The following is a 17,725-nucleotide window of genomic DNA, read 5'->3' on the forward strand; positions in this document are numbered from 1 at the left end:
CTTAAAGACTCGTCATCCTTCGAGTTATTATCAATGGTCACATCATTTTGCAAATTCTTATTTCAACCTTAATAACAATATTCACCTGAACAGAAGACACCAACGCCGATGCTGTCAGAGGAAGACCGATTCGACGTGAATGTTCTGCAATTTCGGAGCTGCGACTCATTGCCATCACATTGAACTTCGTTCACCCACACGGGCCGTTCACTCTCTCCGTACATTGAGTAGTTGTAGGCGGATATGGCGAAGCCGCAACGCAGCTCTCTACAGACCACGTTGGAATCATCGATGGTCCAGAAGTTATCCTGCACTCTCCCCCAGCTGCCATTGTAATAAGTTTCGAGACGGCCATCACAGCGGCTTCCCCCATTGGTCAGCCGCAGAGACCAATTTGCATCTACAAAATGAAACATTTTTGATGAAACCGTTCAACTGAGGACAAAATTGAAGACAAAATATTCCAAAGGTTAACTGCAATACTTGTTTTCTACAAGAATTGCCCACATGTCATTCCGGAAATCCATCTGCATCAGTCACCTTCACCGTTCCATACACAAATCAGCGTGGGGAGATACATAATCTCGGGAAATCAGTGAAAAAACAAGAGGTAGACGGGGTATTGAAAACAAACCAGTAAATAATAGCCACTGGTGTCTATTTATTAGAACTGAATGCAGTTCTCATGCTGAGGCCAGAGCAGCAATTGCATGGTAGTTTGGGCGGGGTCCTTCGGAAGTCTCGCTTGATTTTGTTCCCTAACAGTGAAGGAGAGCATCCCAGGAGCCATTTAATATCATGAAAGAAAATATTTGCCTCTTATCCTTCCAAACTGAAAAGTTCACGTCTAATATTGACAGAGTTTATTCATTTTATCACCGATTTTATAGTTGAGATTAATCAGATCATACTACCTCTCATCACTCTGCCAACAAAATCTGTGACTTTACACATCTTTGCAGCAAATATAATTTCTCTATATTTGCGGATTGTAGCCGCGCACCTAAAATTAGAATCCTGTGACGTTAATCTCCATCGTTCTCTACCTTTACCAATATCACTCCTTCCAAATTTCAGAATTTTTCACTGCTCAAATGTTAGGCTATCTGTATCTAATAACAGGGAGATAACCACATTGCCCTATCGCTGCGGGTGGATATGGAGAACTATCAATTAATTCCGTCTGAAACGAAGTTGCCACAAAACAACCGATTTGGTCAATTGTTTAATAGGTCATTGCTGTGGAAATCTCTCCGACCAGCGAAGAGTTTGTGTGAATTCAACAGATTTTGGCGACTCACCCGAGCAGATGAGACCGGCGTCGTTTCTGTGTGAACAGCTGATCTGACCCCAGTCTGAGACTGGACAATCAGATAATCGGGACTCATTTCCCCGACAAAGGTATTGCTCCTTCCACACAGGCCCGGTTCCTTCGCCGAAGTGAGCGCCTCCGAGAGTTGCCTTTACTGCACCGCATTGTAAATGTTCACAGACCACAGCAGCATCTTCCAAGGTGAAGTACTCATCACAAAGGGTCCCCCATTGTTCTGCGTGTAGAACTTCCACCCGGCCAGAACATCTGTTCTTCCCACCGACGAGTCGTGGTACAAGTTCCCCTGTTTTAGCAATAAATGAAAACAGTTAATTACGCTAAATAAAAATAGAGGAAAATAGTAAAACCGAGAAACTGTTGTCTTATATTTCAATTCCAAACGCGATCGATTTCCAAGGGCGTCTGTGCAGGAGAAAGAACAATAAACAGTTTGATGCAGCTGCGTTCTTCATGTCGGCGGGCCGGGACCAATTTTTTCAGGACATGTGTTAAATGATTTTTGAAATCTGTTAAGATCCCGCTTGGAATACACCAGAAAAACGACCACTGCCTGAAACATTGCAGGAAACAGGTGGCAAGAATGCTTTATTGCAAGCATTCTAGAAAAAGTACTCCTGACCTTGTTGCTGGTTTCTAATTTTATCTCTTCAATGTTTTCCCATCGAAGAAGAAAATCTCGTTTTTCAATATTGTACTCCACTGACCATTCTGTTGTCTCCTCAGTGGTCTCTTGGGATGCTCAACATTGCTCACATACCCACTAAGCTTCGTGCCATCATCAAGATTGGAAATGTTACGTTTTGTTACCCCAGTTATGCCTTCAATATTGATCATGAATTGTTGGCGCTCGGGGACTGATTGCGGCTGTGTCCCGCTGGACAGAGCCAACAACCTCTGAGTGAGAATATCTAAAGCTTTATGTAACCTGAGTATGCCATGTGCAAAGTTCCTCCTTACTCACCATGATAGATACATGCTTTAATGTGTTCGTCAGACATGACTTCACTTTCCCGATTTCAAAATGACTCTGCTCATTATTTTCCAAGTTATTCACATCACGCATTGTTACATATTCCATCATTCCTCCAACGACCGATGCCAGGGGAATATATCGGCAGTTCCGCGTTTTCTCTTTCTCTGCTTTCTCGAAGAGTGAATGCATGTTTTCTACCCTCTAATCTGCAAGAGCCACTGCAGAACCTATGTATCGTTGCAAAGTAATACCAGTGCGCCCATTACTTCGAAAGCCAATGTTCTCCCAATAGTCGGATATAAATCATTAGGATCTGAGAATTTACGTGTGTTCAGGCTCATCATCCTCTCTGGTATTATTTTTCACTGAAATAATTTTCTCATTTTCAGTGTGTGTTTGGCTCTCCAGAAAGTTTAAATCTCCAGCATTGATGAAAGGCTGTGGAATTTCCCGTTTTCTCTCTGTGCAGTTACTGAACCCTTCGCTCATTTATTTTATGCCTGTTGTCAGAGATCTGTCACACTTCAGTCTCATTATTTTGCTTTATTATATTATCTTGTTTTCTTTCATTTTGGGGTGATACCGCCTCTGGTTACGTGTTGATCTTCTCTGAGAATGGTCAGAATGATATTGTCGCGGACTTCACTGCAACTGCTGAAGCAAAGAGCATGGATATTCTTGCAGAATCGTATTGCGCAGAGATCTGTTCTGGGACCTCTGCTCTTTGTGATTTTTTATGAATTGGTACGAGGATGTGGAAGGGTGGGTTAGTAAGTTTGCTGATGATTCAAAGGTTGGTGGTATTGTGGATGGTGTAGAGGTTGCTGTAGATTACAACAGGGTATTGATAGAATGTAGACCTGCATAAATATGAAGTGATCGAATTCTAAGGCAGGATACAAGGTTAATGGCAGGACTCTTAGCAGTGTGGAGGAACGGAGGGATCTTGGTGTCCACGTCCATTGTTTCCTCAGCGTTGCCACGAATTCGATAAAGTTGTTAAGAATGCGTATGGATTGTTGGCCTTCATTACTCTGCTATTGAGTTCGAGAGCAGCGAGCTAATCTTGCATCTCTATCGAACTCTGGTTTGACCACACTTTGAGTATTGTGTTCAGTTCTGCTCGCCTCATTACAGAAAGGATGTGGAAGCTTTTGTGAGGGTGCAGGGGAGATTTCCCAGGATGTTGCTTGGGATGGAGAGCATGTTTTATGAGGATAGGTTGAGCGATCTAGGGCTTTTTTCTTTGAAGAGAAGGAGAATGAGAGGTGACTTGATAGAGGTGTACAAGATGATAAGAGGCAAAGATCAAGTGGACAGTCAAAGACTTATTTTTCCCAGTACGACAATTGCTAACACGAGGGCACATAATTTTAAGGTGATTGGAGGAAGGTATAAGGAGGATGTCAGGGGTAAGTTTTTACACAAAGAGTGGTGGGTGCGTGGAACGCACAGCCTGCAGAGGTTGTGGAGGCAGATATATTAGGGACATATAAGGGACTCTCAGATAGACACATGAATGATAGAGAAATGGGGTCTATGTGGGAGGGAAGGATTAGATGGATCTCAGAGCAGGATAAAATATCAAAACAACATAGTGGACCGAAGGGCCTGTACTGTGCTGCAATGTTCTATGTTATTTGTTCCATGTAACTGACGAATTAATATTGCTTACGAGTACAAAACTGCTGTGGTGAACTTGGTAGGAAGAGCATAAGAAACAGAAGCAAAGTAGACCAAGTGGATCCCTCCGGATTGCTCTGGCATTTACGAAGACCATAGCCGGCGAATCCCTTCAGCAGCGTTTTTCTGGATTATCCGCAGATCCCTTGATTCTAGGATTCTCAGATACAATTACACATCGGGGATACAGGCCCTTTTGGCTCCACGTCCATACTGACCATAAGACAATCCCATTTGCCTGCATTTGGCCCATACCACTCGAAACATTTCCTGTCAAATCACCTTTCTCATTGCTATTAAACATGTCTTAATCATACTTCCCTCTACCACTTCACCCCGCAGCTCCGACCATATACTGTACCTACCAAACTCTATGTGAAAACCTCGCCCAGTATGGCCCCTTTAAGTCCATCTTCTTTCACCTTAAAGCTGTGCTGTTGAGCTTTAGGTGTTCTTACCCTGCGGAAAATATTGTGATTATCCCCAATTTCTACGTCTATAATGATGTTATAAACCTCTACCAGGTCACCTTCTGTCTACTTCAGTTCAGTGAAAGCAGTCACCGCCTATCCAACTTTTCCTTATAACTTAAGCCGTCCATCCTTGCAACGTCTTTCTGGTTATTTTCTGTGTGCTCTACAGTTTTATAGCATTGTTAGAATAGCGTGGCGACCAGATCTGCATGCAATACAACAAGATGTCCCAACTCCTCTACTCAATGTCTCGACTGATGAAGGCAAGTATGTCACAGGCCTTCTTCACCAGCGTGTCTAACTGTGTCGCCACTTTAGGCGAACTGTATACCTGTACACCTCGGTCTCTCTGTTCAACAACACGACTCAGGACCCAGCGAATCACAATGTATTTCCTGCCTTTGCTTATATTCCCAAAATGGATTACTTCATATTTTTCTGAGTTTAATTTCATCAATTCTTCCTTTTCCCACTTTCAAAGTTGATCTGGATACTGTTGAACCCATAAGACAAACTTCGTGACTGTCTACGATACCACAAAATTTGATGTCATCTGCAACCTGAATAATCATGCCATCTACAGTCTCATCCAAGCTTTTCACAGATATGTCAAATAAAAGGCACGGAACCGCTTGCACACCACTGCTCCCAGGTCTCAAAACTGAACAAAAAACTCTCCACGAGCACCTTCTGCCTCATACCATCAAACTGTATCTCACTCTCGATACCACGTGACCTACTCAGGCAGATCATTGAGCCTTGAGGGACCTTGTCAAATCCCCTGCTGAAGTCCACAGAGACACCACCTACCACCATTCGTTCGTCGCTTCTCTTGGTCACCTCTTCAAAAACTCTGTCAAAGTCACAAGGCACGAGTTACCACACACAACACCAACCACACTTCCGCAAATGCAGATAGATGCTACCTCTCAGAATCCCCTCCCAGTAATGTTTCTCTCAGTGATATTGGGCTCACCAGTCTCTACTTCCACGACTTGCCCTTGTGGCGCTTCTCAAATAAAGGCACAACCTCAGCCCAACTCCAGTCTTCCAGGACCTCACCCGTGGCTCAGAAAAGTACACACACCTTTGCCAGGACCACAGAATGTCTTCACTTGCTTCTCACAACGCCTCAGGACAGTATTCAAAATTCTATTGGTCTCTGACGTTCACAAACATTGCAGTGAAGACCAATCAAATCTCAGGTTGCAGATAATCATTTTTGCAGCAAGGCAGTATAAGATACTATAACATACAAATGCCATTAGATTTATATTGACAAGAACAGAAGTCACCTTTAAGAAACATTCACATTGGGCCATTTGATCTCTTGAATGAATTGTAGTTACAGATCATAGAGTCTTGCAGCACAAAAGTTGGACCTTCGGCCCTCCATATACATGCCGAATGTTTCGCCCATCCTCACCAATCGAAATACACCGATTAAGGTCTGTATCTTTCTTTACCTTGCGTTTTCAACTGCCTGTCTCAATGCCCCTTAGAACGAGTGATTATATCTGCCTCCACCTCCTCCTATTGGCAGTGCTGCCACATGTCATCCACTGTCTGTCTGAAAAACGTACCACCAGATTCCCTTTAAAACGGATCTCCTTTTATTTAAACATTTACCTTCTTGTTTTCGATACGCCTAGCATTAGAAAAATAATCCAACTCCCTCTCCTATTTTTTTTTCTTCTCATGAATTTGAGATGCAGAATGTAAGATTTTCCGTTAAACGTGAAGGAATCCGCGCTGAACGCACTGCCCTATTAAACTCAACATGTAGTCAAGTCTGCCAGCTCGTACTCACAAATCGCGACCTGCTCCAACGGGAAAGGCTGGGAAAGGAACAGTTGGCCACAGCCAGGAAAATTCCAGATGACCTACTTTTCACAATATCGCGTCCTTCTTTCCTGCAGAAAATTTATCGAAGCTCACAGCGAACGCAAATACAGAGCCAGTTCTGTGTCCTGCCATGCAGTTTCCATTCCCACTGCTCACAGAAAGCGTTCAGCCATTTCTCAGGAACTCCTGATGTAGAGAACCCTCCTTGTCTGTTTCATGTCTGTCGGCTCCCTGCTCAGCAAGTCCAGATGCAGTGTTTCCACCCGAAACTTCGCCTTACAACTTTAGCCGCAACAAATGCTGCTTGATCCACTGAGTTCTTCCAGCGGTCTATTTCTTCCACCCTCCCAAGTGTCATCAGCACAGATCAGAATTTTCCACGAAACTGACGTTCCAAGATTGCATGAATACTATACTTTGCTGAAATATTTCACATACATGGTCAGTTGAGTTCCGACTTTTTCTTACATATTAGGAAACATTGAAAGTGCTCATTTGATAAGATTTGAAAATCAAAACAGAACCCTGCAGATGATGGAAATGCGAAACAATTTGAAAGTGTTGAAATACTCAGAAAGTCGGGCCGCAAGTGTGGAAAATGCGTCGGTGTCAATTTCCAGAGCTGCAGGCGGAATAGGGTTGACTGAAATCATGTGTGCATTTAGGGCTGGAGTATTCTCACAGGGAAGCTGGCAGAACCGTAAACTGTGGAAGTTGCGACATTGCCAGAACCAGAGACATGCAGACTTTATTTCGGCCTTGCAGGAAACTGTCCCGAAGACCTCGTCCGCCATTACATTCGAGGCACCTAAGGCAGTGTCTTAAACCTGTGCTCTTTGGCTGTATAATTAATATCATATTTTCCATCATACTTCGCAAGCAGCTGGACTTTAATGATGATTTCGACAATGCTCATTTTTGTTCTCATTTCCTGAGGTGGTGATGAAAGGCCTCAATAATCATCAGGCATGCGCTCATAACTGCTACGTAGCATTTATGCTGCACAAGTGCCAGGAATACAACTGAACTTTAGCTCTAGCCATCTCACGTTGACAAACTAAGCTTCCAAATCACAGCATCTGAAGCATGGCCAGAAGCTGGACAAGACGAGATACAGAAATCTGTGGTGAAAACATTTGATCAGCGTTTAATTACCTTGTAGCAGATGACACAGCTGTTGGCACCGCAGCATCTTTCCGACATCTATGTGTCAAAACTCAGGAACGTCTGGAAATGCTTACATGATCAGCTCCGATAATACTTGAGATCATTCAAGACAAAGCAACTCAACTGCCTGACTCCATACTCACAATCCTAACCACTCCTCCCACCATCCTGTTCACTCTTTCTCACCATCTCCGCTAATCTTGACAGCAGTATACCACCTCGAGTAATTGCATCGCACTTACTCTGCCGGGTTGCGAAAGACACAGCTCTTCACCTCACAGAAAGACAAGAGCCACAGAAGCATTGGTTCTCTACCACCCTCAGATATCCCACGAAGCCACATACCACTCTGACATGCAACTATTTCCTCGTTCCTTTATGATCACTCTGAATACATCCTGGAAATGTCTGACTAAAACGCAACTAATTGCAGCAATTCAAGAGTTAGACACGACACTGCAGCCCACTGGCAGTTACAGATGCGCAATTGTCAGTGAACACACAGCGACGCTCGGGTTAATGTGTTGAGCAAATTCAAACCATTCACACTCAGTGACACTCACCTAGTTTCATGTCCACATTTCGAAAAATACTGCAAATGCTTTAAATATGATTTTGAACAAAAGTAAAACTCATCACGTCAGGCAGCATTTAGAGGGAGAAATGCAGAGTGACTGTTCCATGTCCAAGACACCGCGTCCGAACTCGGAACTATTGAGGGGAAAGGAATTTGCAGAGAAGATGGAGCAAAGGAAGGTGTTAATTCTGTTTCTCCCTCCACAGATGCTGCTTGAGGTGCTCATTGATTGCAACATTCTCTGACATTATTTCATATTTCCAGCACCTGACTTTTTCTCATTATCGTTTTTTTTTCTCCAACGAAGCTGCCTGACCGGGTGAACTTATTTGTGGAGAAAAGGGGACGTGTCGTTATACAGGTGGAAAAATCATAAGGATTGTAGATCGGGTGAATACACGGACTTTTTCCCAGGGAAATAGAATCAAACACTGGAGGGCATAGCTTTAAGTTGAGATGGCAACGATTTAAGTGTACTTGAAGGGCCAGTTCTTCAGAAAGAGTGTGGTGCGATTTTGGAACGAGCTCCCTGAGGAAGTATTTGAGGCAGGGACTAAAAGAACATGTAAAGATATTGAGTCAAGTGCATGGAAAGGAGATCGTTCGAGGGAGACGGGGACAATCGTGAGCAAATGCTATGAGCGCAGATTGTCATCTTGGTCGGCAGGAATAAATTGGGCCGAAGGGCCTATTTCGGTGCTGTATCATTCCGTGACATTGTCTGAAGAAGCAGGGAACTGAGGCAATAAAAGGCTAATATGGGGGAACTCAACTGGACGAGCAGCATCTGCGGGGGAAGAGGAATTGTGGTCATTTCGGGTCCGGACCTGTGTCCGTCCTGACGGCGACATTTTTCCTCCTACCGCAGATGCTGCTCGACCTGCCGCACCCTCAGCAGTTGTGCCGAGTGCCGAGTATTTATCCACCCAGTCGGAGGTGTTTAATCAAAGTCACAATGTGAGTTCTGCGACACAAATTGTGATCCCAACACGACGGGAATAATCGCGACACCAACTGGGTTCAGTTTCCCGTCACTCGCGGCGGGGGGTCAGTCCGGGTTATTTTACATCCGGGACATCCCGCGAGTCATCAAACCGGCGGCACCGAGGAGACAAAAGGCTGAAGTTTACCTGTGCAGATAACGCCGGCTTTGTTGGAGGATGAAGAGGCATAGCTATCCCATGAACCTGATCTACACTCCCGCAGAGCAGCCTCGCTCCCGGAGCACTGAACGTTCGACGTCATAACGGGTCCGGACCCTGCCCCAAACTGAGCTCCGCCCGTGGCTTTCAGCGCGGCGCCGCAGCCCAGCTCCCGACACACCACAGCCGCGTCCTGCAGGTCCCAGCCGTAAGCATGCACAGCCCACCACTTTCCCTTGTAGTGAACCTCCAGTCTCCCGGCGCATCGACTGCCCCCATTCACCAGCCTCAACTTCACACTTTCTGGAAAACATTAAAAAATAAAAGATCAAAAGTTAACGCCGGTTTAAGCCGCGGGTCAGTCGGCGCTGCACACACCGCTCCCTGCCCACCCCGCCCCAAACATTCAGACTCCACATGTACCGCGTGATGGTCACCCAGAATCTCAGGCTGTGGCAGAGCCCGAATGAACTATTAAACGTGACAAAAGCAGGCAGTAAGCTGATGAACGTCTGGATGACCGGAAGTTACCCTATGGTTCCTGGGAACAAGGAAGCTCCCAGGTTATCAAGGAGAGCTGCACGTTCGTTTTCATTCATCGGAGAGGGGATGATGGACTTCTCGGCTCATTGGTTTGCTGTATTCAGTTAACATCAACCGGGTAGTGGAACCCAATATTGGTTGAAGGTGTGAAGGCATTCCTGGAACTGGACGCCAAAGGAAACATAGAAGAACTGAGCCTTAACGTAACGCCAGTCTCTGCACTTAAAGATGGGACGAAAAGTGGGAGCTGCTTTGAGCTTTGGGACAATGTCAGCGGAGTCGTTTTTCTGCCGACTGCCCTGCAGGGAACGGACTGATTGTCGCTCCGCGTAAAGGCAGCAGTCACTTCTCAGCTGGATCTTCAGGAACAATCTGTCTCAACAGCCCAGCCCTTCACGAAGTGAAAGTTAAGCAATATTACCTGACGGGTCAGGCTGACAATTCCCAGGACGACCTGAAATGAGAAATGCACAATTAGATTTGGCTGTGGGAGGAGTGTTGAGAGGAGGGGTTGCGATGTGAGGGCGGAGGAGGGGAGGCGGGGCATCAAACTAATGAAACTATCAGCGGTAAAAGTCTCAACTATAAACTTGAGCGGAACATACCGAACCGTTACAGAAGGGTGGTTTCACCTTCTCATCTGTTTGTTTTTAACGAAAGTATAAATGAGCCTCGGCAGCTGTTAATGCGCATCTTGCCTTCTTTGTAAAGATTTCTGGTTCAGATCTGCTGACATCTGGGCGTATTCACTCCTTGTGACGACCGTGGTCACGTCTGTTTCATTCTGCTTCTCTGTAATACCTGAGGATGGCTGCTGATGGATCTGCTGCTTTGAGGTTCATGGAACAATATACCAGAGAAGTCGGCCTTTCGGCCCCTGGTGGCCCTCCTGGCCCGTTTGTGACCTCTCAAATTAACACAACTTTACTGGCCTTTCAATGTTCCCCTGGAAATTTGTTCTGATGCCACTCCAATTATTTATTCCAGTGGGATGGTGCCTTATGCAATCAATGGTAAAGCGACCCCAGTTTGTTCCCCTACATTGCTTCTGTTTGTGGCGCTCATTCTGTCGCAGGCTTCGATTCTTATATATTTAAATTCAAAATGCAAACCAAAATGAACTGATCCGAATGCCACCCTCTTTCATCTTAACTGCTTGTACTCTGACACTCATTGATTTCCAGATATTGCGAATGAACAGATGTCATTGCCTCCGCTAGATCTGCAATGTTCCATTTTTCCTCAACAGATCCTGCTGCATAAAAGGCAATTGACCTGATCCCAGACTACCGAAGATACTCTGCTCCGACATATCCTACTTTCCAGCTGCTCCATTTAGGCATGGCGAAGCTATTTTAAATCTTCTGATTTGTTTGTAGAGAATAACCCAGCGTTTATATATTGGTTCGTTCATACGCTGGATTATCCAGAAATAGCAGTGCATTTTGTTCTCATGCCTGAATGCTATTGTCACCTTTGGTCCAGTGACAGGCACTGCCTGACGCATTTTCTGTTTTCTTCTAAGGAACGGGAAAAGTATGTTCATGTTCACAACCTCAAGGAGACTGTAATAATATTTTGTGAACCTTGTTCGCGATATTGCCGCCTGTCCAGTTCACTGACTCACGCCAACTCAGACTGTAGACAAGGAAATGATTGATGGACTGCAGAGCACCTTCATTGTTGAAGGGTCATGTCTCACTAAGTCAAAATATTTATAGATCCAGTCCAGTTGAGGATTGGAAATCATGGGGAATATTTTTGTCTGGCGTGCATAAAGACCACGTAATTGTTTCACGCAAGTTGAAGCAATATCATTCCATCTCCTACTGTTATTTTCCCCTACAATATGTATAGTGTAAAACTAACTTACAATTCTTAAAAGCAATTCTTAATTCTAAATTTAGTTCTTAAAACCAAACTTCTAAAACGACAAAAGGAGGTCATTCAACCCCTCGGATCCATGTCAGGTCTGGAAGAACAAGCTCATTATTTCCATTACTCTCCTTATTTCCCTTCATCCTGCATTCGTTACATCTCACGAATGCCCATCAACTGTCCTTTGTCTCCTTTTTTTCATTCCACGAAGAATAACTTATAGCAGCCAATTAATTTATCAATCAGCAAGGCATCGGCATGTGGGGGGAAACCAGAACACGCGGCAGAAACCCTCTCGATCACACGCAGAACGCATAAATTTCAGGCAGGCAGCTCCGACAGTTAGAATCAAACCGGAATCTCTCCAACTGCACTGTCGTAGCACGACCAGGATTGCGTGGAGGATATTTCCAGTTCGTTCAGCAAATTGAACCAGTGCATTCAGGCACCAGAGATCTGGGTTTAGTCCTGACCTCAGGTGCTGTCTGTGTGGATTATGCACATTACCCAAGTGACACTCCGGTTTTGCCCACTTGCCAAAGACGAACGTTGTGTTACGTTAAATGGCCACTGTAAATTGTCTCTTGTATGTAGGTTAGTGGTAGAATCTGCGGGTGGATGTTGAGAAAGAGGGACATTTTAAAATAAGATTAATTTGGAATTGGGTTGTTGCTGCTCGGCGCAGACTCGATGGGCGGAGGGGCTAGCTGCTTAGTGTTTGTCTCCATGACCTTCTAACTCTATTTTCCGACAGTGAAATTAAGTCATCAGTGTTTCCAAGGTGAAATATCACGGAATAAAATGCTGTCATTTAAAGAGCCACAGAAGAGAGTATATTTAAATGCCAATGTACATTGCAAATTACGCAAACTCGATTGATATTCAATTCAAATGCTGTTAGTAAGTTAATTCTGAACATTAATTGCAGTTTGCATTAGAGTGACATTCAGCATCGTTTAAAAACCTCTAAAATACTTTACACATCTCAATGCCATATTGGTCCGTTTCCCTAAGAGTAAATCATTTGCAAGCGACATCTGCGATTAATTCAGACATATGCCTTGCATTCTGTTTTTTTTTAAAAAAAAGAACAGCCAATCAACAAACGAGCTAAAAGTCAAAAACATTCGATAGATTAGGCAGCTTCTGCGGAAAGAGAGACAGAGATATCTTTTTATTCCGTTTTACTTTCCACAAATGCCGCCTATTCTGCCTGGATGTTAACTCTGTTTCTCCTTCCTTTAATACTATTCTCCTGAGGATTCCTGTTCTATGACAGGCTAACATTAAACATTTAACATAAAGTACGTGAAAGGAGGTAAAGGATCCATTCGCAATTTATCACGAAAATATACAGTCTGCGTTTAACCTGGACGGGGGCCTAAAGGAATGTGGAGAAAACTTCAACATCTCAGGAACAGCGGAACTTCACATCCACAGAATTGATCACGGGAAAGTGCACTGAGGTTATGGTTTGTTGCTTTTCTCCGGATGAACATAAGTGCAAACTGGAAAATTCAATTTAATAGAAAATATCACACATTTGGGAGTAATTAAATAAAATGCATCACTGTTTGCAAATTTCAGTGTCATCATCCTTCGAATATTGTATTTGAGAATAATACCAAAATTAATGTTAATTTTAACAGTGTTCGCTCAAGAACAGATTGAGTTTAATAATGTAACGTGTGTAAAGCCTTTCCAGAAACATGATAATAGTCTTTAAACTCGTTCACTTCACTGAATCACATTGTTGTAGATTGAGCTCTAACTGATACTTACCAGTGATAGGAATGTGTGCGCGCGTTCAGTCAGTTACAAATGCAGGTTTGGCTGCTGTTCACACCAACCGAGTTATGTACTCCCGAATCTGACGCACTGTTTTCCAACAGTGACAGCTCCCCAGTTCTGATAACCTCAGATAAATAATCTATTCAGAAATACAGCACAAAGGAGCTGGGGGGTTTGCGGGTGAGGTATTTATGAGAATAAGGAATACACTTGCTTTGTTTCGGCGCAAATTTCACGGTTTGCTGTTTGACAAAAATCGCAATGGGAAGTTAAAACGTGTTAGTACATGTAATGTGATGGAAATACATGTACTATCATCGGCAGAATGGAGCACTTGCCAACGCAAGGGAGAAATAACAAACATTCCAAAATAAGTAATTAATTTAACTGCAAAGTAGATACCAAACTTCATTGTTCCATTTCCATCGTCACGAATTTGAATAAAATCACCCTACTTTCTGATGCATTCTGCCATTGCACTCTAATTATGAAAACATATTCAGAGTTGATCTGGACAGGTGAGTGATTCGCAAGGGCAAGACACCATCCACCCGTTTAATATACCAGCATTGTTTCATCACAATATTAAAACTGAGAGACAAACAATTTTTACTTTCCATACTACTCAACCTTCAGTAACAAAGCTATGAATTTACGCGATTGTAGATTTTAATAATAATCACAGTCTGAATTGACAACCGAATACTTTCAATATTTTCACTAAACTCACAGTTCCAGATCTGCAACACAATGAGTGCCAGGCAGGACCGCAGCATTCTCCCGGTGGTCAGTTGCAGCAATGGTTCCAGAACTTCAACCGAGCAACCACTGTGGACAAAGAATAGTCTCTCCAAAACCTTCTGATACTCCAATTGATCTGAAAGTTGTTTCTCCGACAACTGCTTTTCACAGTCTCTGATGTTTCTCTCCAAACAACCAATAGGTTTTCAGTGCGATTGAAGCGTGAACTGCAGTTTGCTCTAACGCACCAATGAGAAAGAACCTGCCCATTAATGGAGTTGACGGGTCCATCTTCTTTCATTCGCCTTCTTCTGAGAAACCAGTGACCTGAGATAATCTAAGAAGGAAATGAGTCACCGACCCGATAAAAAGCGTTTTGTCCACGCAGTTTACCGCTCTGGAAGACATTGCTCAGCCCATTGCAAAGATTATATTCCAGCTCACATTGGCGTTCTCCGTGACCACACTTCTCTTCATTTCCCACAGCTCCACCACCACCTAGCTTGGCACATTGGAAAAATAATTCAGCGATCCTGTCCCCACCCATACTCTCATCAACCGTTTGCAAACATCTCACGGTGCTGGATGCCGGTTTAATTCCTTTTCCTTGCTGCCCTGTATCTATGTGAGAAAAAGAAAGCAAAGATTTCATCCCCCTCGTCCATCATTATTCAACCGTGTCTCTCAATGTCCACACCTAATGTCTTATGTTATTTACATACAAAATGACTAAAACAAAAATGATGTCACATCCCCGCGTCATACAAATTACTTTGCAAACATTTCTCAATGTCCCGGAAGGGAAGAACATCGTCCAGTTCCCGTGATCATTTTCACGTGCCTTGAAAATTATCCATAATTGTGGGCTCTCAGCATCCCTCCACTGCGTTCACTGGGATCGTTATTTCCCAGTCTGCGTTTTGTATTTATTTCACTGATATTCTCTCCCGCTCTCCCTGTCACTCACCTTGGCTTAAAGTTTTTCATCTCCCCCAATTCATTATCTTCGTCCTTCTCCCCACTTTTGAGTGAATGGTGTAATTCCACCACAAACTGTTGACTGAGAGAAAATTTTCCAAATTTTCCTCCAGTGCAGGAAAGAAGCTCAGCTGCGAGGTCACAAAGAGACTCCAATATGATAGAGAATGATTAGCAGTTGAGAAAATGCATCAGAAATGAGGAATCAGAACCGCTTGAAAGATTGTTTGCAAGGAAGGCAGGCTGCACGGCCGCGACCATTTTCATCGGGGCTGCTTTGAGTTGGTAGTGTAGCTGGTAGGTTAAAGTGCGGGCTTTGGTGAATTCCAGGCTTCAGTGAAGAGGGTAAGCATCAACAAGGTAAGTGCAAAGTAGTTTGTTTGATTCTCCTTAATTCCACTAGATTCTGTTTTATAAAATGTGCTGTAATGGCTGTCAGTGGAGTGGTGTGCTCCAATAGTCAGATGTGGGAGATCAGGGAGCAGTCAAGACTCCTGAAGACTTTAAATGCAGGAGGTGTACACAGTTGCACCCCTCTCAGCAACATGATTCAATTGGAGCGGTAGTTGGACACACTGAGGAACAGACCGGGGCAGAGATGTTTGCAGATAATGGTTTCAGGGAGGTGGTCACAGCAGTGGTTCAGCCAAAGAGATGTTAGACTGCCGGCAGAGGCCTGTATATATTCCATACAGTCTCCTGTGGCTATCCACCTCTCAGAGAACGATACCATTTTGGATGCTGTTGCAGTGGGCTGTCCTTTCAGGGGAAGATAGCAGTGGCAGTCAGAAAAGTGGCATCACGCCTGAGCAGGGTAGGGCAACATCCAGTCCAGCAAAATTGATTGCTGATTCTATAGTCAGAGGAACAGACAAGCATATATGTGTCAGCAAATGAGACTCCACGATGGCCTGTTGCCTCCGTGGTGCCAGTGTATAGGATGTGCTGCGTGGGCAGAGGACGTTCTAAAAGGGGAGGGCAAGCAGCCCGGGGCCAATGTTGAGAGGGTCAACAACATTCAGTTCCTGGGGGTTCACTTAGCAGATGATCTGACCTCCACTATTAACACTGCAGCCATCGGTAAAAAAGCCCAGCAGCGGCTTTACCCCCTCCGGAGACTCAGAAAGGCGGGCTTCCCTATTCCATACCACATCACTTTTTACAGGGACACCATTGAAAGTATCCTGACCTACTGCCTCACCTCCTGGTTTGTTAGCTGTAAAGCTTACGAACAACAGCAGCTCAATAGGATGGTGAAGACAGCGAGCAGAATCATTGGTGCCCCTCTCCCTTTTTTGATGGAGATCTGTCAGCAACGCTGCGTTCGCAGATCTACGGCTGTCATTAAGGACTTTCATCACCCTTCTCACGACCTGTTTTCCCTTCTGTCGTTGGGGAAGAGATATAGGAACATCTGCTCTAAATCTAGTAGGTTGCTGAACAGCATTTTCCCACAGGCAGTCAGGATCAGAAATGGACCGTGTCCCCTTCCACTTCCACTGTGAAGCTCTCCCTCCACTCACACGTACACACTCACATCAATGCAGAAACAGTTTGATAGTTAGTTACCTGATACGTTGAACTTCATCTCGTGCTGATTAAGCACTCATTCATACATAAACGCACTTTAACAGATATCAATATGTGGTGTTGATATGTTTTTAGTTTTGTTTAAGAGATGCTTTTATCGACTATTTTAGATATTTATCACTGTTCTTTTTGTTGCACTGATATGAGCTGGTGAGAAACAGTATTTCGTTTTTTTTGTGTAAGTAAATACTCAGAGAAATGGCAATAAAGCAAATCTTGAATCTTGAATCTTGAACCTTGAATTTTGATACCAATGAAATAGACAGACATGGAGATGTGGTTGTGCAAGAAAATTTAGTTAGTTCGGTAGGAAGTTAAAAAAAACAGGACCTCCAGGGTTGTAATCACGACTGTTATACGTTCCACGTGCTAGTGGGGCAAGGAAATGAAAAACAGTGCAGTTCAACACATGGTTGAGGAGCTGGTGCAGTGTGGAGGGTTCAGCTATGTGGGTCATTGGGCCGGCTTATGGGGCAGGTGGGACTTTTACAGAAGTGACGGGTTTCACCTCAACTGGAGGAGTTCCAATATCCTTGTTGGGAGGTTCAACAGTTGTAGTCGGAAGTGTATAAAGCAGAGTGGCAGTGGGTGGGAACCAAAGCTGCAGGTCAGAAGTTGGAGGGATTGATGGGAAGGTAGAAGTTATGACAAGTCAGAAACGAAGGACAGGCAGGGAGTGGTTAAGGAACATGGTGGTACTGTTGGGATGAAGTGTGTTTGTTTCAATGCAAGAGCAATTGGAAGTAAAGCACGTAAACTAAGAAGCTGAATCTGTTCATGGAACTGTGATGATCTGTCCATGTGAGAGATATGGTTGCATGTAGGACAGGACTGGCAGCTCAGTGTTCCAGGATTTCAATATTTCAGACATGAGAGAAAGGGAAGTAAAAGAGGTGTATGGGTTCCATTACCAATTAGGCATGCACTTTAAGAGGGCACACTGGAGGGCTCATCCACTGAGGGAACATGGATAGAGATAATATATAGGAAAGGTGCAGTCACTCTAATGAG

General features: G+C 44.1%; 1 protein-coding gene across 1 annotated transcript in view; it reads right to left on the reverse strand.

Annotated features, from left to right (window-relative positions):
- LOC127584170 (deleted in malignant brain tumors 1 protein-like) overlaps positions 1–16,712 on the reverse strand; it is a 40,068-nt gene extending 23,356 nt beyond the window's left edge. The window contains exons 1-3 of the mRNA XM_052040751.1: positions 16,694–16,712; positions 9,182–9,496; positions 1,285–1,616 (exon numbers count right to left, since the gene is read on the reverse strand). Coding sequence (XP_051896711.1) covers positions 1,285–1,616; positions 9,182–9,496; positions 16,694–16,712 — 666 coding nt within the window. The remainder of the gene's footprint in view (positions 1–1,284; positions 1,617–9,181; positions 9,497–16,693) is intronic.
- Positions 16,713–17,725: the final 1,013 nt, after the last annotated feature.

This window comes from Pristis pectinata, chromosome 29 (genome assembly GCF_009764475.1).
Source record: "Pristis pectinata isolate sPriPec2 chromosome 29, sPriPec2.1.pri, whole genome shotgun sequence".
NCBI classification, from domain to species: Eukaryota; Metazoa; Chordata; class Chondrichthyes; order Rhinopristiformes; family Pristidae; genus Pristis; species Pristis pectinata.